The sequence below is a fragment of the Toxorhynchites rutilus genome, chromosome 3 (assembly GCF_029784135.1).
Source record: "Toxorhynchites rutilus septentrionalis strain SRP chromosome 3, ASM2978413v1, whole genome shotgun sequence".
NCBI lineage: Eukaryota > Metazoa > Arthropoda > Insecta > Diptera > Culicidae > Toxorhynchites > Toxorhynchites rutilus.
The window spans coordinates 39417152-39439010 of NC_073746.1; the positions used below are offsets into that span (position 1 = coordinate 39417152).

Sequence of the window (21859 nt, forward strand, 5' to 3'; positions counted from 1 at the left end):
ATTGCGTTGTTCATCTCAAATCGCCCCCACAGGATTCAGTTTGCATTCTCAGTATGACAGAATAATGCACCCCGTCTATGAATGTTTTGCAAACAAAGCGACAGAGCTAACAAACGCTACGGGTGTGAAGTGCAATTGACACCGTGATGTAAACCCATTGGTACTGCTTCCCGGTAGAGAGAGGTGTCAATTATTTGCGAATTCTTTCGCTTCAAGGTCATCTTCCGGGCGGTCGTCATACAAAGATGTTAAGCCAGTGAATGCCGGGGAAAATAAAATTTTCTTTCTTTATTTTTGGTTTCATTTATATAGGGATTTTTCACTTACAATCTAATTCAGTTGGAAATTGATTATACACAAAGCAATCTCATCACAGACAGTAGTTTTCCTTGTACACAACACCAGTAAAGTCTAAAGTAATACAGAATTTGGTGATCCTACCGATTACAATACGATCGAGAGTCTAAATATGTTTTCCAGTTTATGTCCATCAACTTTTTTCAATTTAGGCTTCTACGCTGGGAAAATCTCATCGATGGTAGCCAGCTGTAGAATTTCGTTAGCGGTGTTCTTGAACGTGTCCGAAAGGCTTCGCTCCAAGCCGGGCGTGAGTTCGTCCAGGAAGAGACGCGAGTTTTCATTGATGAATTGATTACCGACCTGACTCAGCACCGGATCGCCGTTGAACAAATCCTTCATATCGAACTGCCCCTTCTCGATCTGTATTTTGACGGCCAGCCGCTTGACTCGCATATATTTCTGATCACCTTTCTCGTACTGCTCGCAGTACAGCTTGACGCGGGCTCGAGAGTTTTCTAATGGCAGAGGGAGAAATCGTGAGATGATATGCACACACAACAAAGGGGGGAACTGATGAACTTACCTAATGCGCCTTTTAAATCGCCGGTACCGGCGATATTCAGCAGGAGAAGTTTGATCTTGAGGTCATACTTTCCGCGGAAGGAAAGTTTTGGCAGATAAATGTTGAAATCGAAGGTTAATTTATCGAGGTTGATTCTAGAAAATTAGACAACATTCAGTGATTTATGTTTATTCAAACGGTCCAATTGTACTCACTTCAGATTATCGATTTGGAATTTACTCGGTCCATTCACGAGGACATCGGTGAACGTGGCCTTGAACTCCGAACCGCGATCCATGTTGATGGTAGCTAAGGCCAGTGGTTCCAGTGGCGGGATTGAGAAATCATCGGAGATTTTTCCAGTTGCCAATTGGGGCTTCAGCGCGTTCACCGAATCGATAACGCACTTGCTGAGATTGGGATCATTCCGCGAGCACACGCGAATGGTGGACGCTAAAGAAGAAAGGGAGCGAAATTAAGCAATTATTCATATAGAAATGATGAACCATTTCGTTATGCCCGATAGTAGAGTGCCAAAAAATGTGACCCTCGATTTTTTTCAAAGCAAACTTGATTAAAAATGTTGATTCCCATGAAAAACTACCCTATGAAAAATATCAACTCAATCGGACTTCATTTATTAGTGTCGCACAGCGGTCAAAGTTTGAGTTTTTTGAAAACCGAAAAATCACCTTTAAACTGTCTTTAAATTGCATGAAACGTCGATATTTACTGTCATCTCGAAAACAAAATTGTCAAAAATCGACGCTCTGGGACATTGTCGTTTTTGGAATACGAGGCAAAACGTATTGTTTATGGTGCCAATGAAAATCGTCATATCGATTTTTCATAAGGGACTCCCTGCGAAATGTTGATTTACACGATAAAATATCCTCTGCAAAATAGTAACTCATTCGGACTTCATTTACTATTGTCGCGTTATCATACGTTGTGCCTCGTATTCCGAAAAAACGACAAAGTCCCAGAGCGTCAATTTTTGACAAAAAAATAATTTCGAGATGGCAGTTAATCTTCGCTTTGAAAATTCGAGATGGCCTTTTTCATTGGCACTCTACCCGATAGTGATCGGCTCGGACCCTATTAACTAATGCTCACGCCATTATATAGAACTAAATAGTCATTCCAGCCAGGGATGGTGCTCTGTGGTGCTGTTGGTGAATGTCAATGGTAAGGCTATTGTCGGCTCATCCCATGTATCATTTACACCGTTTCCAATGAATCGTGAATTATAAAACACGAACCACGAGTATATCGGTTCTGCATACTGATTCGAAGCTGCACCCCGGACGGCGTACGTGACAGTGCTGTGGGACAGGCCGCACGTGGATGGAATCCGTAAAAAGGAGTTCAATTCATATCGCGTCACTTTCGCGAAGGTCAAATTCATTTGGATCATTCTTCCTGCGTTGAGTGATTCAATCGTTTCGGTGATCATTCATAGCAAAATCAGAAGTAATGATAACTGATTATGGGCCTCTTGGTGATTTAATTACATCCAGCGTGAATATTATGCATACAAAAGCACTCAGCAGGAACGTTGTAATGTTTATGGCTCTCTCATTCAGATTCGAGATACCAGTTTTCTGTGATTAGTAGCAGTGAAGAGCGAATATCTTATGATAATCCGACCACCAAAATGAACAGTCGACAGCTTATGGTTCGCTGCTTCTCCACGAATCATCCCGGCAACAAAAAAGCTGGTTATGTTGTTCTTCGGTTCTTTTGTAATATGCCCGTTTAGCCGATTTGAACCGGAGAACCAGCAGGCTTCATTTGAATTTTGTTTATTTAAGAACGGATCTAACAGAGTATTTCGGGAACATTTTGTTTTTTGTGTATGTTATTGATTTGAGTACTTAAAATTTTACGATTCTCTAGTTCATAGGCCTGTGAAACGCCTTCGTCTTGAATATGGATATAGCACAAACGACCTACACTGCGTTTCACAACTATAGAACCACTAATTTTTTCTGAGTTTCCAGAGATATGTGAGAAATCGGTTGAGTTCAAGTATATAGTGTAGGACATAATAACTATCTTCATTTATAAGACTGGTCATTTGAACTTTATTGTTCTATCCAGGCGCTAAACATTAAAAAAACTAAAATTCTAGTATTTCATGTCTATAGAACCAGATCGAAAAACTCTCACTTCTACACAAAATTAACGTCAATTTCACATGAATTACAATAAGTTTCTAATTCGTAGGACATCCTTAGTTCTCAATCAGTCCAAAAAACCCGTTCGGAGTGGTTTGACCAAGCTGCCCCGTGTTATAGTGTGTATTTCGTTCTATGCAGAGGATACTGCTCGTTTAAGCTCTCCAAATCATTCATACTGCTTGTAAGCTGCATCTACTATTCGTACGATCACTCCTCATAAGATCTTGATAGGGTTTTGAAGCTTCAGATAGCTTTCCATCAACACGAATGCACAGTCAGAAGTGCAATGAAGAATTTTAGAATCGTTTACTTCTGTTTTTTCATCGAAAACACCGTGATAATTGGATAATTTGGCATCAGTTCATAAAATCTGAAAAGGTATAGCATGGTTTAATGAATAGGGGCTTCAGATTCTGGACTGGTCAGCTTGTTTACCAGATCAAAACCCTATCAAAAACTTACGAGGAGTGGTTGTATATATTTTTTTAGAACCGCGCAACAGGTACTAAAAAATTATTTCTAAATTTTAAGAATGTTGAGACTCATCACAGGTTTAGTTTATATTTAAATTTGTATATTTATTTGCTTTTGTATTGGTGATCTTTCTTCAGAATATTTAGAGAACTGCGCGGTACGAAAATCTATATATCTATATGCCATACAAATGAAACACGAATTTCTGCATTACTCGAGAATAAATCAAGAATATGAAACCAAATTTGGCATGTGGAGGTTTTAGGGTGCAATAAATGTTTTTACGGTGGTTAGACACTCCACCCCATCTCTAAGGGGAAGCTGCCTTACATACGAAACACAAATTTATGCATTACTCAAGAATTAATCAAGCAAATAAAATCAAATTAGGCATATGAAGGTTTTAAGGGGCACAAAACGTTTCTATGGTGAATCGATATTTCTCCTCCCTACCTCCTCCTCCCTCTCTAATACAAACTAAGCGTACATTTCTGCATAAGTCAAGAACTAATCAAGCAAACGGAACCAAAATTGGCATGTGGAGGTTTTAGGGGGCAAGAAAATTTTCTATGGTGGTTCAACACTCCTTCCATCTCTCTAAGTAGGAGGGGGGGGGGCGGTGTGGTGCTGTCAAAGAAATGAAACATAAATTTCTGCATAACTCGAGAACTCATCGAGCAAATGGAACCAAATTTGGCATATGGAGGTTTTAGGGATCGATAAACATTTCTATGGTGGTACGACACTCCTTCCATCTCTCTAAGAGGGACGGGGGGGTGTGGGGGTGTGGTTGGTACTGTCAAAGAAATGAAACATAAATTTCTGCATAACTCGAGAACTAATCCAGCAAATGGAACCAAATTTGGCATATGGAGGTTTTAGGGATCGATAAACGTTTCTATGGTGGTACGACACTCCTTCCTTCTCTCTAAGGAGAAGCTACCATACAAATGTCTGCATAACTCGAAAACTAATCAACCAAATGGAGCCAAATTTGTCACGTGAAGGTTTATGAATATGAGAAATGTTTCTACAATTTTATGACACCCCTCCCTTCTCTGAAATGGAGAGGGGGTCCCGTAAAAATAATACACATATTTCAACCAAACATGACAATTGAATTTTTTTTTTTAATGTGATAAAACGCACTCCTATATCTTCTTCTATCTATATAATTAAAAATGGATCACCAGATGTGTTGATGAGAGCAAAAGTCGAGAAAGGAATTGTGCGATTTAGGGCTGTCTTTATTCTATCATATTTTCTGTATAAAACATTTATTCTATGTAACGGATAAACATGTTATTTGCAAGTGGTTGAAAAATCTTGAACGATAATTATGTCTAAAAATAATCTGATATTATAATGCCGAGCTTTGGTAGAAGTACTAGGAATTTTATTATAAAAGGTAATTTTAAAAGATAGATTAGAAAATCAATCAATGAACAGTTCTGCGATTGGACCTATGAACGTGCGCTTAGTAAAAAAACGTGAATGTGATAACGAAAAATAAACTTTGGGCGAGACGAAGTGAAAATTACGAAATCATTTTAAAATAATTGATTTACTGCAAGCTGCTGTTACTTCTCCTCAGTCTTTTGGTAAAGATGCGAAAGCTTTGTTGGAAGATGCTCATGCAGTCCGGGCCTGACTTCAAGTGGATACCCCCTATCAGTGACCTATTTGGTCAGACTGTGGAAAATAATTTAATATTATTTTTTACAAATTTTGTTACATTCGTCCGTGTTTAGGTTTTATTTGACATTTGGTATTTTAAATGTTTATTATCACACAATTTTCACCGCTCTTCTATCACAATTGTAAATATTCTATGTTTCGAGTTTTGATTCCACAACTCTATGTTCAATTTTGGAGTTTGTGGAATTTGTGTTTTTAAAGAAAATACTTTATTTATCATCTAAATTTATATTATAACCTTCAAAATATATCCCTTCTCAATCAATATACTTTTTCTAACGTAAAATCAATGTTTTATAGCTGTATTCAAAAATTGCCTTAAAATAGTACGTTCAATATTCGATACATTATGAAAAAATCATGAATATGAAAAAACAAGTACGAACACAGCAGTATTGTGTCTCAAAACTTAATTCAATAATTCCAAAATTTCAAATTACTAAAAAAATGAACCGCAAAACTTAGAGCGTTACTGAGAAAAAAAATTATCAAAAACAGATACATTTGAAGGAAAATTATGTTTTATTGGATCTAAAAATAAAAAATCCAAAATTTCGAAATACCAAAAAATTACTTTAATTTGAAAACATTTTTTTGTATGAAAAAAAATAATTTGTCGTGGTACACCCATAATAGACGTGCTTTGAGTATTTTCTCGAATTTTAATTTCCAAGCCTATTGAGTGTGGCGTGATAAAAATCTTCGCTTTTCACTACATCTCTTATAGTGAACCATACAGGTATTCAGGAAAATTACTTAATTTTTCTAGTTTGATACTTTATACAACATTTTCCATAGCGTTTGTGATAAGATTTTGAGGCACTTTTAACGAACACATGAATACAATACAATTATAGATTTTAGGATAATAGCAAAATATTAGAAAATGAACAAAATTGATTTTTTTAATCATTGGACAAATCATCACAAATATCAAAAATCACATACAAACATATTTAAATAGAAATTAAACCAGTGCAAAGTCACAAAATTCTAAAACAAATATCAAAATTTTAAAAATATTTTTTTTGTATCGCGCAACACTGTTAAAATTCTAAAAAAACGCACATATTCAGAAAAGACGTAGAAACACATTTGAATACGAATTAGAGTAGCAGTGAATCTCTAAATCTTCCAAAAAAAATTTTCAATGTTCAAGATTTTTTTAGTACTTAAATTTTTGATGAAATTTTTTTTAATGATATTTCTCGATACACCATAGTGAGGAGCACTTTCAGTATTTTTGACGTGGGACTACGTCTAACCGGAGTATATGGGGGGTGAAATGAAAACCTAAACGCAGAACATGCAGGAAAAATGAAAGATTCTAAATGCTTACAACTCGAACATTTCTTACTGTATCGGAAAGATGTTTGCATCAATTGATAGGAAATATTTCTACGCATCTATCGCTATTAAATAAATGTTATTTATCATTAGATAAACAATTGAACAACTGTGAAATGTTAAGCGTTATCTAAACGCCCTAACTACTTTGTTTTGATTGGCCCGATTTACAGTTTCCCCAACACAGCCATCATAACCAAGCAGCCTTGGTGAAATCGGCATTGCAAATACATGAAGGTGGGGGGATTTTCGTTCTCACCGGAATGTGTTCCCTAACACAGACTTCAAAACCAAGCAGTGTTGGAGAATTCGGCATTGCAAATATATGAAAGTTGGGGGTATTTTTGTTCCGACTGAAATGTGTTTGCCTAACACAGACTTCTTCAACCATAAAATGTCGTAATTACATGGTAAGAAAGTTAGAGTTTTGAATATTAACGATGGTTTCAATACGGGATTTGACCAAAGACATAGAAAGTGGTCAGTGGAGGATTACTATTCACAATGTTCTGTTTTCAAAAGCTGAGATATCTTTTCACCTTCTGCTCTTAAAGGAGTCCCTTTTGTGGTTTTGACCCAGGAAAAATATGCCACTCCAACCAAAACTAAACCTCATTATTAAAAAAACGTTTTTGTACGTATGAGAAAACTCAATGACGACTTTAGGTGAATAGGCCTAGTTCATTTCATACATGTACCTACTATTTCAATGATGAGTTAAACAAATTTGGACTAGAATATACGCATAAATCTATCCATTCTAGCGTGATACGTCGAGTGACCACTTTGCCCCCAAAGGTGACGTCTTTACCTCCTCACTAAAAAAATGATCGTTTTTCAACTCTTTTTCTAAAAATGAAAAATGTACTATTTTTGATTTTTATAATGAAAACCGCTTGTTATCTTGAACAACAGTAAGTTGAGCTACAATATTCTTCGAAGAACGAAAATTTAAGTGGTATGTGGACACAGGAAATGGGCATGTTCCTTAGGGTGACCATTCTCCCCCCATTTCCCCTAGATGGATTGCTGCAATAGGAGGAACAAGATTACGGGCATCTGGCAGAAAAAAAAATCTCACGATAATTATGTTACTCATTTCTAGGTTAATTTTCATAAATGGATTGGCGATGGATAAACGATTTTACAAAGTATTGATATTTCATATATTTAAAAAAAACATATCTCCATTTTGATGAATTTGCCACGGCACCACTGAACGGAAAACTTTGTTAGATTGGAAGGGTTTTCCAATATTAGCTTACCTGAAGATACCTGAATAGTTCATTCAAATGAGTATGAGCTATCACTAACATAGTTTGAATATGTTGAAGCTCACTTTTAATGTAAAATTTAAGAATCTTCTAAAATTTTATATTAAAAGTATTTCAAATGCTCTCCGGAAAAGCAAGTGTTCTCCAAAATTTGTTTATATTTTTCATTTCTTTTCGAAAACTTATGCTGGATATATAATTGTTTTCAGTATTCCCAATTTGGCAAATAATTATGAAAACATTTTTGAACAATCCTAGTGATAATGTTTTGGTTCAGTACAAGTTAAGGTCGAACAACTAGATGCGTAAAATTAGAATTATTAACAATCTTCATAAAAAATAAAGCAGTACCTTACACGAAGAAATATCTCCACTAACTACTAATATGTTTCATTGAGATCAATATAAACACTTTATAAAACAATCATGACAAAGGATAACGAGATATTTAACTCGTTGCATTGGAAAGAGGCACTATCCTAGATCAGTTGGCGGGCGCCTAGGAATAGCTACGCGGCCGACCGGTAGACTGCGAACTACCCTTTGGCCACCCATGGTATAAAGTACAACATATATAGCAATAAATGTGTTGCGTAATATGGATTTGAAATCCCTTAATTTTTCGTTACATTTCGTTACGTTTTCATAGAGTGACCCCCATATAGAAATCAAAGACGAGGTCCTACGTTAAAAATTTGTTGTTTATTATTTTTTTATCGCATGCGGAACATTCAAAAAACAAATACGCCAATGTTTCAAAACTATAGACTCAGATGGGGAACACAAAATCAACATCAATTTCAAATGAACTAGGAGAGTCATTCAAAAGGTCTGTGCGAAGTCAGAGAGATGGCACTTCTGGCGCGTATCGAGATTATGTTTAGTTCGTGGTATCTCTTGTATCTTAATTACAAACAAATTATTCGAAAGTGGGAAGTCGTAAAATTTTGTTTTCCATCACGACAACATACCTCAGCAATTTGGTCGCAAAATTGAAGGAAATAGTGTTTCAGCTCGTTTCACATCTCTCCTATTCACCAGGCTTGGCTCCCTCTAACTACTGTTCGTTCCGACAAGTGAAGAAATGGCTGGTGGAAGAAAAGAATTTATTCAAACGAGGAGTTGATTGCAGATGCGAATGCCTATTTTGCAGGTTTAGACAAATCCTGTTATTCAATAAACTAGAGTACCATTGGATGAAGTGTATGTGTATAAAACAAAGTAAGTCGATTGTTCAGCATAACAAAAATGTCCAAATAAAGAGCATTTGAGACATTCGCTACCTTTGTTTTTCTATTTATTTTGAAGAAAAAAGTGGTCGAACCACATCGTTTGCTTGTTGTAACGTTATTTCGAGAATCCTAAGCGCAAACATCATGGCTTTCACCTCACCTTCACCTTCACTAAATTCGTTTCGAAAGAGATGTTTTGTGTATGGAAGGACCAAGAGAGTATGGTTCACCATGAGTCACAAGGCCAAGTGTAACGGAGAATACAAATTGCTACCGACAAACAAATGAAAAATTTAAACTTTGCATTGATGGAGAAATGACCGTGATGGCCCCGAAGACACGGTAAAGTTACATTAAGAACTAGCTGACCCGACGAATTTCGTCCCGCCCAAAATTATTTGTTTGCTATGAATTCTTTCGAACATTCACATGTTCCTACCGAGCGTACGTTCGTGGGTTCAGTCGCATAACGCTCCATCCATTTATCTTTACAATTTCTATATGGTTCTTATAAGTGCACCAGTGGCCGAGTGGTTAGCGTCTCACATTATCATGCTGGGTGTTCGGGTTCGATTCCCGTTCTGGCCGGGGGATTTTTCGTCAAAGAAATTATCCAAGAGCCTGCCCTCGGAATACATTCAAGGCGTGTTATTTGGCTTAAGAAATCTCAACTAAGTATTAATAAATGACGCTAGATAATGCATACGTTGAGACGGCAAAAGTTCCACAGGGAACGTTAACGCCAATGTTGAATAAGATGGTTTTTATAATTTCCATTTGAAGGGTGTGTCATATCAAATTGCATCACGGAAAAAAACACTGTAGAAAATTAATTTTTAGGAATTATACCTTCAGCTCTCGCTTATAATCAGATAAGAGTGTATAGATCACGTTGGCCATGCTTCACTGTCAATTTTTCGTAAATTTGGAAAAATGTCGTCGAACGAAAAAGAGCGTCGTGAATTAATCCTGTGCACTCATTTCGAGAATCCGGAGTTGTCACATCGAGACATCGGTAGCATCTGCTGGGAATCGTCCAATCCACGGTCAGCAGAGTACTAAAACGATACTTCGAGAACCTAACCATCGACCGGAAGGTGAAGAACAGCAAAAATGGATGCTCCGTCAGTGAAAAAGATCACAAGCGCGTAGTTAAGCAGTTCAGACGTGATCCGAGAAGTTCGGTCCGGGATGTCGCCAATAAGCTGAATTTGTCAAGTTCATTCGTCCAGCGGACCAAGCAGCGGGAGGGGCTGCGTACATACAAGGTTCAGAAGGAAATGCTGACGAAGCCGCATTGCCTGGTAATGGACGACGAAACCTACGTCAAAGCGGACTTTCGTCAGCTGAAGTATGAATAAAAAGAAAATGCCAAAAGTTGTTTAATAGTTTTTATTTTATTGTCTAAAATTTTCAAAAGGATCGGTCTACTGGGCGAATTTCTACAGCGTTTTTTCCGTGATGCAATTTGATGTGACACACCCTTTACTATAAATTTCCTATTACTTCTAACAAAACTCACCACTATAATATAAATTTATTTTCAAACATAATTTCTTCGTTACATGGAATAAATGTTTATACAGAAAAGTAAATTTTCATTCATAATTTTTATTTCACACCTGAGAATTATTTTCGCTTCACACGAACGCAACACGAAGCTCAATTCCGCAAAATCTAATTGGACAAACAACAATTCAAATCAATCAACAATCATTGTGGAATATATGGGATATTTTTTTCGAACTTACTCTTAGTGCTTTTCAAACATGTGGATTGGTTTGCGCTTAGCAACACAGTTAGCCTTCCAATTTTGTTTATATTCTATTTTTGTTTATATAGATAGAAGATATAGGAGTGCGTTATGTCGCCAGAAAATTCATTTCCACCTTCGAAAGATCAACTTCAATGTTCCGATTTTTCTCTCCGCTATTTTGAACTACGGGAAGAGACGAATATAACAAAATAAAGAAGGCTAAAATCGGACCATCCCTTCTTCGGGTTTTCTGCTAACGAACAGATTTGTCCTTCCATTTTTATTTCTATAGATGATAACGCAGGAAGGATGCAATAAAAACCCTTAGCTGGGAAACGTCCGTTTCTCGCCGTTTTCTAGGCCTGGCCCCGTCAGGTTACCACGTTTTTGCTTTAAGGGGGTACCCTACTCTGGATGGTAAAAAATTAACGAATTTTATATGGAATCATTCCATGTATATGGGCCCTTCAAGTCGGGATTCCGCCTGTTTAAAAAAATATATTTTTGATTACTATAATCAACGCTTTCATACTTTTTAAAGTAATACCTGGCAACGTTGTATAATATATAAGAATAAGAATATTTTAACTGTTTTCGCCCAAAGCAATACTAAAAATTAAAATTTGAATACCATTGACGTACGCTGTTTAGCTATTTATTTCTAAAGTATAGGCTTTAAATTTATTAAGTATCTAAATATTTAGTGCTTCGAAGGTTGGCGCCCAACCTTCATAAGTTGCAACAAATAGCACCAAATCACGAAATAATATAGCTAGACTGCATTTTATGCAATACACAATACTTTTAAATACATAAACCTTCGTAAAATTAAACACACGCGGGTGAGATATGCACTCTTGTAAAGCCAACGCCTCGTTTCGGAATAACACAAAAAAATATGCAAAAATATAACAAATCGATTTATTGGTTTTATTTTTCAACATTTTCTTAAACTCGTAGTAGACTCGATAAAAAAATTAAAAAAACAGAGTTCGAAGTCGAAATTTTTGGAAAATTTTCTAAATGCTGTAACTTTGTCAAAAATAATTTTTTTGCATAGATTTCTAAAAAGTCTCAAAAACAGTTTTTTATACACAAATTCCATACCCAAAAACTCATGAAAACGAAAGTTACGAATCGTTTTTTTTTTAATTTTTTTTTTCATTTGCAATGAAGTGTTCCTAAAATTTACTCCAAACATTTACAAAATTACAGAAGGTTTCCTTAAACACTGCCAAAAACGAGTGTTAGCACTTTTTCAATCTAAGCAAAAAATTCAAATTTGTTTTTCGTTAAAGCAAAAAATTGTACTTGTGCGGAATTTATTGGAGTTTTCAAAACTACCTTTCGGTTCGCGGTGAGATCATTATTTATATAATTATTCGTCATCAAAGACGAAGGGGTAGTTTTTCATTCAAACAGAAGTGTATCTGTATGAAAAGGATAGTTCTAGGAATCAAATGAAAGCTGGTTGATATTTTATTTCTTCGCGATATGTGTGTCGACTTCATCTACACACAAACCCATATAAAAATGTGTTCGTAGAATATTCAAAAACTTAAAAATTGTAGCTTCAAAATGAGGTATATCTTATTTCCATGCGTTGATTTTTAACAAAGTTACAGCATTTCAAAAATCGTCTAAAAATTTCGACTTCGCACTCTGTTTTTTAATTTAATAAATTCAACCAAATTGATGCGATCGTTCCAAGGTGGGTATACCATCTACCAGAGCTGCGGCAACACAACAGAGCTGGGTACAGCTTTCATCGTGATGGGGGAGATGCAAGAACGGGTGATCGGCTGGTGGCCGATCAATGAAAGAATGTGCAGATTGATGATGCGAGGCCACTTCTTCAATATCAACATTATCAACGTCCACAGCCCCCATCTAGCTAGCACCGATGACGATAAAGAAGAATTCTACGCGCAGCTAGAGCGTGAATACGATCGCTGCCCAAAACACAACATCAAAATCGTCATCGGTGATTTAAATGCTCAGGTCGGCCAAGAGGAGGAGCTCATACCGGTAATTGGTAGGTCCAGCGCCCATCAGCGAACTAACGAAAATGGTCTAAGACTTATCGACTTCGCAGCCTCCAAGAACATGGCCATACGTAGCACCTTCTTCCAGTCGTCAATAACATAAGACACCTCGTAGCGAAGCTCTTCAAGAGAATTCCGGGAAAACTTGTAGAGTGTATGCACCGGTTGATAGTCAGGATCTGGGACACAGAACAGCTACCGGAGGAGTGGAAGGACGGGATGATCTTCCCCATCTATAAAAAAGGTGACAAGCTGGATTGTGGGAACTATTGTGCCATTACAATCCTGAATGTTGTCTACAAATTCTGTCTCAGATACTCTTCCGCCGTCTATCGCCAATAGTAAGTAGTTTTGTGGGATCAGGCCGGATTCATGCCCGGTTGCTCGACAACGGACCAGATTTTTACACTGCGGCAGATCCTCCAAAAGTGCTGCGAGTACCAGGTCCCTACACACCACATTTTCGTTGACTTCAAGGCCGCATATGATACAATCGACCGACGACAGCTATGGAGGATCATGAACGAACACGGCTTTCCCCGAAGGCCCATTCAAGCAACGATGAACGGTGTGCGGATCTCCGGTGAGTTGTCGGAATCATTTGAGACTCACAAGTAACTTCGACAAGGCGATGGACTCTCCTGTCTGCTCTACAACGTGGCGCTGGAAGGCGTTATGCGGAGAGCGGACTTCAACATGCGGGCCACGATTTTCAACAAGTCTAGTCAGTTTATCTGCTTCGCCGACGACGTGGACATAATCGGAAGAACACATGCGACGGTAGCCGACTTGTATACCCGACTGAAACATGAAGCCGGGCTGATTGGGCTTAGTATCAATGCGTCTAAGACTAAATACATGCTAGCAGGAGGGACTGATCGCAACAGAGTTCTTCTTGGTAAAGGGTGTGTCACATCAAATTGCATCACGGAAAAAACGCTGTAGAAATTTCATTTTTTGGAATTATATCTTCAGCTTTCGCTTATAATCAGATAAGAGTGTATAGATCACGTTGGCCATGCTTCACTGTCAATTTTTCGTAAATTTAGAAAAATGTCGTCGAACGAAAAAGAGCGTCGTGAATTAATCCTGTGCACTCATTTCGAGAATCCGGAGTTGTCACATCGGGACATCGGTAAGATGCTGGGAATCGTCCAATCCACGGTCAGCAGAGTAGTAAAACGATACTTCGAGAACCTAACCATCGACCGGAAGGTGAAGAACAGCAAAAATGGATGCTCCGTCAGTGAAAAAGATCACAAGCGCGTAGTTAAGCAGTTTAGACGTGATCCGAGAAGTTCGGTCCGGGATGTCGCCAATAAGCTGAATTTGTCAAGTTCATTCGTCCAGCGGACCAAGCAGCGGGAGGGCCTGCGTACATACAAGGTTCAGAAGGCTTCTAACCGCGACGAAAGGCAAAACATGGTGGGGAAGACGCGAGCCCGGAAGCTGTACACCGAAATGCTGAAGAAGCCGCATTGCCTGGTAATGGACGACGAAACCTACGTCAAAGCGGACTTTCGTCAGCTGCCGGGCCTGTTGTTCTTCTCCGCAGAATTCAGCGTTCCGGAGGAGATTCGCAAGCAGAAACTATCCAAGTTTGCCAAAAAGTACATGGTGTGGCAAGCGATCTGCTCTTGCGGAAAGCGGAGCGCCCCCTTCGTGATGACCGGCACGGTAAACGGGCAGGTTTACCTTAAGGAGTGCCTACAGAAGCGCTTACTACCACTATTGAAGCAGCACGAGGGCCCGACCATCTTCTGGTCGGATCTCGCTTCGTGCCACTATTCAAAGGACGTGTTGGAGTGGTACGAAGCCAACGGGGTCACCTTCGTGCCAAAGGAAATGAACCCGCCCAACGCGCCGGAGCTTCGCCCAATAGAGAAATATTGGGCGATTATGAAGCAGGCCCTCCGGAAGAACCCAAAAGTTGTCAAATCGGAGGCGGACTTCAAGAGAAAATGGATTTCTGTTCAAAAAAAAAACTACAACCTGACGTTGTACAGAACCTTATGGACGGGGTAAAGAGGAAGGTGCGAGCATACGGGCTTGGGCTCGAAGTATGAATAAAAAGAAAATGTCAAAAGTTGTTTAATAGTTTTTATTTTACTGTCTAAAATTTTCAAAAGGATCGGTCTACTGGGGCAATTTCTACAGCGTTTTTTCCGTGATGCAATTTAATGTGACACACCCTTTATTATTGTTGTGATCGACGGCGACGAGCTCGAGAGGAATTTGTCTACCTTGGCTCGTTGACAACAACAACAGCCGTGAAATTCGAAGACGCATAGTCAATGGAAATCGTGCCTACTACGGGCTCCGCAAATCTTTGAGGTCCAACAAACTCCGACCCGGTACGAAGTGTACCATGTACAAATCCCTAATTCGACCGGTTGTTCTCTATGGGTACGAAGCATGGACGATGCTTGAAGAGGACTCACGAGCGCTTGGTGTTTTCGAACGCCGAGTGCTCAGAAAAATATACGGTGGTGTGCAAAAAAACGGAGTATGGAGAAGGAGAATTAACCACGAAGTGGCGCAACTCTACGGCGAACCCAGCATCCAGAAAGTCGTCAAGGCTGGACGAGTGCGATGGGCAGGGCATGTTGCAAGATTGCCCGACAGCAGCCCTACAAAGATGGTGATCTCATCGAATCCGGTAGGAACAAGAAGGAGAGGAGCCCAGCGAGCAAGATGGTTGGATCAGGTGGAGCAGGACTTGGCAAGAATCGGTGCAGCCGGGAGTTGGAGAACTGCAGCCATGGATCGAGTTTATTGGAGAAGAGTAGTGAATAAGATCTAATCTCAATGGGATGTAGAGTCATAGCAAATGAAAAAATAAAACAAATTGATAACGAACCCAGTCGACCGAATTATTCAGCTTCCATTTGCATCCTAGACCATTTCCGTTTAACTACAAAGATATCAAAGAATGAATAAATATCCTTCTGGTTGATTACCAATATTTCTAGAAATAATTATCACACTGCAAAACAATAGCCATTTTAGCACCTTGATACAATTCTGTAAATTGCAGTTTGTCCCAAATAATCAAACCAAAATTATTTTCGAAACTGGAAATTAAAACCAATTTCAAAAAATCTGTTCCAGATACGAAGTTATTGACGAACGCTTTCTATTAGAAGACAAATTTCCAGCTATAACCGTGAAATCCAGGCCATGTCGCAAGTCGATCTCACTAATGGGGAAACTTTGCACTTCGAATGATTGCCCACATTTACTGTAATCTCCAGTTTTGATTCCCATCAGCTATTAACTGTTTTTGTTTAAGACTTAAACTGGATGCTTCAATGAAGAAGTAATTGTCGAAACCGCATCGAATTTTAACAACGCAGATGAGTTGTAGTGAAAAAGCATCGAAACAATACAGATGCGTACGAATGTATCTATTGCTTCTATTCCTCATGTCATAGAATTGTAGTTCAAATTGCTTACTTATAACTTATACCGCTTACCAATTATCTGGAAGAAATTAACTAAATGGATCAATGTGAAAAAAATGCGTTTATGTTACTAATGAATTCCTCACAGCAACATGCTGAGTTCATTCATCTCGTTCATAAATATCTACTGAATATCAAATAGATCCTCACACAGAAAAATTATACAAATTGCTTCCGAAACATTTAGGTGCTTTCCGTTAGGCTGGTTGAATGTGTCAATTGTGTGGGAAAATTCTCAGGAACGTTTCCGCACGCGGACATGGCTATTAGAATGGTTTTCTATGAAGGAAAACATTTCGCTATCACACCTGAGAGTTGCGTGTTCGAAGCGATTCGCATATGCACAGGCTGTTCGAAAGCTACAACATGTTATTTTAGATTAGTGTATCTTCATAAACTTGTAATATTTAGCCATGATAACGATTGAATAACGGGGAATTATTTTACACTACGGATACAATCCCATAATGGGATTAATTCGAATAGGTAATCCCCAATCAGTAGCTTGCGGAATAATAATGTGTGAACCACAACCAACTACCCGATTAGCATTGTAAAGTTTTCAAAGCAATGGGCATTAATTCACTATTAGGGAAATCATATACACCATTAATTGCCTTCATGACACTTACGTATCGCTCCGAATATTGTTTCTATCCTTATCGCGATGCCGAGGATCAGCAATGCGGTGACTGATTTCATTCTGGTATCCCTATTCAAGCTCCTTCCAAATCGCTTTCCTTTCAACTTTCACAGCGTTATTGTAAAACTATGAACTTGTGATCCTTCCGGAAAACTTTTTGCGTTGCGGAAGCTACTCGCACAGCTGCTTTGTTTTCACCGCGCGCACTAAATCGGAAATCCTTACGATCTCAGAAATCTGTCTCGAGTAGCAGCACACTTGTAGCATAAAGCACCACACAAAGGATCCTTTCCCAAACGAGAGAACTGAACAATCCAGAGAATTCCCACCCGCCGATCTGCCAAGCAGAACCGAAGTCGACTGTAGGTAGGATTGTGCAATCGGGCGTCTTTTATAGAAGTTCGGGCCGGTCTCTGGAGCGCTGTCTGACTGATCTGACTGATCGTGTGTGTATGTGATTCACTATATGGGCTAATAATATGTGGGCAAGCAGAGGCAATCAGAAGCGTGCGTGCGCGTGGCGAACGAACACTGTCTAGCGTCTATTTTGATTGTGTACACCGGAGAAACGGTGCGAGGGGGGAACGCAACAGAACCACCCTCGTTGCCGCTGATTATACGCGTGTACTAATCAACCTGATCGTGAAGCACCGATAAAACCGGCCTCTCGGTGAGCCAGTGACAACTCGCCCAGGAAGAATCACATTCAGCAACTTGACCATTGCGAGAGAGGGTAAGTGACGAACCTCGATGTCGAGATCGGTTTCGGTTTCTGGTGTCGCATGGGTGGGAACAGTTAGAACACTTAATGAGAAAATTTTCGTAACATAAAGATTGGAATTTGAAGAATTTCTCAAAATTGCGGGAATCATCATTGAACAGCGTTTTTCGGCGTTATTTACAAACGGTGTGAATCACCAAACACGGCAGACACGTTTCTCAAGATATTGATCGGAGTGTTTGTTTCGCGATCAGCTTGAGCTCTAGGCATGATAATTGGTGATAATTGAGTAGAATAATAGCCGCACACAAAACACCCGAATCATCTCTAAATTGGTAACGAAAGATAAACTAAGAGAGATGTGCAGTTTGTTTGTTTTGGCTTCTGGTTTCTTCTTTCAAAGTGTGTTGCTAATCCGAATTCTTTTTTCTTTACATATATCGCAGCTTGAATCCAGCCCAACCTGCTCGGGTAAAAATAAAACATGACATGCCGTACGTGTGCATGAAGATCAATCTCTTGACCGGGCGAATTTTTTCTATCTCCAGTGATTGATATTGTATAACTTGATCAATTGTAACCTTTCAAGGGTAAATATTGCAAAAATTCTGCACGGAGGTTAATAGGCTCCTTTTAAGTTGTATGCGATTTCATGTGGCTGTTCCTACCAAGCAATCTTTCGCGTGCATCAATTCAGAATAAGTTAGATTTTTTTGTTCTATATAATTTTGTTCTAGAATGGACGGTATATCGCCAATTTCCACACATATAATGTGTACATTCCATTTAGTATTACCGCATCCACGTTGGGGTTGAGTTCAATTATCTATCCGAGTAGCTACTCTCATGGCAATGGGTGGTCCTCAAAGAGACAATATCTCCCGCGCAAATGCTACCGCTTTGATTTTATTTGCTATGTATTGCGTTAGTTGAGATTTTTGTCATTACAAGGATTGTAATTCTTTTTGTCATTATAAGGATTGTAATTACTGTTCCTATTCCGCAATGCATAGGCTGACCAAACGCGAGTATAAAAGAATATTTGTAATAATGTCTTTTTGTGCCAAGCGATTTTTTCGAAAATCCATGCCTCAAACTATGGTTGCAGAGATGAATTAGTGACCTTTCAAACATTCATTGGCCTTGTTGAAAGAGGCGATGTATCTGCCACTGAAGTTGCTGCTAATTTTGATGATTTTGTAAGAGTTCTTCAACATAAAAGTGATAAAGGGTGTGTCACATCAAATTGCATCACGGAAAAAACGCTGTAGAAATTTAATTTTTAGGAATTATATCTTCAGCTTTCGCTTATAATCAGATAAGAGTGTATAGATCACGTTGGCCATGCTTCACTGTTAATTTTTCGTAAATTTGGAAAAAAGTCGTCGAACGAAAAAGAGCGTCGTGAATTAATCCTGTGCACTCATTTCGAGAATCCGGAGTTGTCACATCGGGACATCGGTAAGATGCTGGGAATCGTCCAATCCACGGTCAGCAGAGTACTAAAACGATACTTCGAGAACCTAACCATCGACCGGAAGGTGAAGAACGGCAAAAATGGATGCTCCGTCAGTGAAAAAGATCACAAGCGCGTAGTAAAGCAGTTTAGACGTGATCCGAGAAGTTCGGTCCGGGATGTCGCCAACAAGCTAAATTTGTCAAGTGCTTCGTCCAGCGGACCAAGCAGCGGGAGGGCCTACGTACATACAAGGTTCAGAAGGCTCCTAACCGCGACGAAAGGCAAAACATGGTGGGGAAGACGCGAGCCCGGAAGCTGTACACCGAAATGCTGACGAAGCCGCATTGCCTGGTAATGGACGACGAAACCTACGTCAAAGCGGACTTTCGTCAGCTGCCGGGCCTGTTGTTCTTCTCCGCAGAGGACAAATTCAGCGTTCCGGAGGAGATTCGCAAGCAGAAACTATCCAAGTTTGCCAAAAAGTACATGGTGTGGCAAGCGATCTGCTCTTGCGGAAAGCGGAGCGACCCCTTCGGGATGACCGGCACGGTAAACGGGCAGGTTTACCTTAAGGAGTGCCTACAGAAGCGCTTACTACCACTATTGAAGCAGCACGAGGGCCCGACCATCTTCTGGCCGGATCTCGCTTCGTGCCACTATTCAAAGGACGTGTTGGAGTGGTACGGAGCCAACGGGGTCACCTTCGTGCCAAAGGAAATGAACCCGCCCAACGCGCCGGAGCTTCGCCCAATAGAGAAATATTGGGCGATTATGAAGCAGGCCCTCCGGAAGAACCCAAAAGTTGTCAAATCGGAGGCGGACTTCTAGAGAAAATGGATTTCTGTTCAAAAAAACTACAACCTGACGTTGTACAGAACCTTATGGACGGGGTAAAGAGGAAGTGCGAGCATACGGGCTTGGGCTCGAAGTATGAATAAAAAGAAAATGCCAAAAGTTGTTTAATAGTTTTTATTTTACTGTCTAAAATTTTCAAAAGGATCGGTCTACTGGGCGAATTTCTACAGCGTTTTTTCCGTGATGCAATTTGATGTGACACACCCTTTAAAATATTTTTGACTAGTGAGCCAACTATAATTTTAAAACTCAGGAAGAATGAAAATAAAAGTCAGGAGGAAATCAAAATAGCTCATATTGAGTTATCCTGAAAGTTCGTACCGATTCTGCATTCTACAACCTTATTATTTTATTCTACAATCTCTTGGCATCTTCTGTCATTTTTCAGGCAGCAGGCAGAGTTGAAGTTTCTGTCATCGATTTTTTGTTGTTGTTGCTAAATCATCTAATGAGATTTCGAAAGTAACACGGCACGTATCAACCGTGAAAAAAATAATGCGCTAATTGATGTGACCTTTCACGAAATAAGTTTGTAATGTATCACAGCTGAGAAATAAAGTGAGAAAAAGATATCATGATTGTAGCATGCAAAAAAAAATCAGCTAATCAATAGTTAGAATATGGTTTGCATTTTAAACTAATAATTTACTGTTTGTTAGATTTTTACACTGATTTTGAAATTCACCCGGTTTATTTTTATGCGGATTTTGGAATTTACTCGGTTTCCTTTAAACGCTTTTTGTTTACGCGGCACGTATCCCCTGCATAAAAAGCAACTTCAGACTACATCAGGATGGGAAAAAAGTAATCCATCATTTTCTCCATATTTTTCTGTAGTGATTGATATCTCGCGTAATATCGATCATACAATATCAAGTTTAGGCTCGTTGTAAAGGTGACATTTCACACTGAAAAAATCTGTTGTTGTTTCTTGTTTGTTTCATTCAGTTGTTAGTTACAGAGTGTTAACAATGGAATAAAATTTGGCACATTTAACACTTTTTCTTTTATAAAGGCGAAAATGCAAACCAGACCGCTAGAATTGTGAATGGTGTTAATGTTGCCGATACTGTTACAGTAAAATACGTGCATTTTTTTTCATTTAATTTTTTTATATTTATATTTCCAAAAAGTACAATACACTCTCTCTCTCTCTACCGTCAACAAATGGATCGTTTGAAGCCAACAATTGACCAGAAACGTGCAAAATTGGCATATAGAGGAGGTGTTGTGTTCCACATAGCTCAGGGAGCTTGATTTAGATTGTAAAATTTCCTGAGTGATAATAAATTGGGATCAATAGAAGGTTGTAAAAATCTATTGCTAGAGTTTTTCTCCAATAAGGATTGTGGCATTATAAAGCTACCTATTTTCCAACAAAATGGTGCATATTTGACCCAAATCGGACAATCGAAAGTATATTAAAAATATTTTGAATTTCACCTAAAAATAATGCATAACTTTTTCCCCAACCTTATATATAGATGAGGGAAATAGATAAATTTTAAATCATTTTGACACAATTTTAGTTAACGATTTTCTCAAACACTTGATAAAAATACCCGAGTTTTTGACGCATATACAAACGAACAGAACATTTATATATATATATATATATATATATATATATATATATATATATATATATATATATATATATATATATATATATATATATATATATATATATATATATATATATATATATATATATATATATATATATATATATATATATATATATATATATATATATATATATATATATAGATATATATATATATATATATATATATATATATATATATATATATATATATATATATATATACAGGAACTGTTCAAT

General features: G+C 38.4%; 1 protein-coding gene across 1 annotated transcript; it reads right to left on the minus strand.

Annotated features, from left to right (window-relative positions):
• Positions 1-261: 261 nt before the first annotated feature.
• On the minus strand, positions 262-17333 carry LOC129778765 (protein takeout-like). Its single transcript, XM_055785870.1, has 4 exons — positions 16968-17333; positions 1078-1315; positions 884-1017; positions 262-815 (listed from the first exon to the last, which is right to left on the minus strand). Exons 1-4 carry the CDS (start codon positions 17035-17037, stop codon positions 514-516), a joined length of 744 nt encoding a protein of 247 aa, XP_055641845.1. The 5' UTR covers positions 17038-17333; the 3' UTR covers positions 262-513.
• Between the last annotated feature and the right edge of the window lie 4526 nt (positions 17334-21859).

Excerpts from the sequence above, each read along its gene's own strand:
- LOC129778765 (XM_055785870.1), bottom strand. The coding sequence starts at position 17,037 with ATGAAATCAGTCACCGCATTGCTGATCCTCGGCATCGCGATAAGGATA. Across the intron at positions 1,316-16,967 it reads AACAATATTCGGAGCGATAC|CGTCCACCATTCGCGTGTGC; the intron begins GTAAGTGTCATG and ends TTTCTTCTTTAG. Across the intron at positions 816-883 it reads CGATTTAAAAGGCGCATTAG|AAAACTCTCGAGCCCGCGTC; the intron begins GTAAGTTCATCA and ends CTCTGCCATTAG.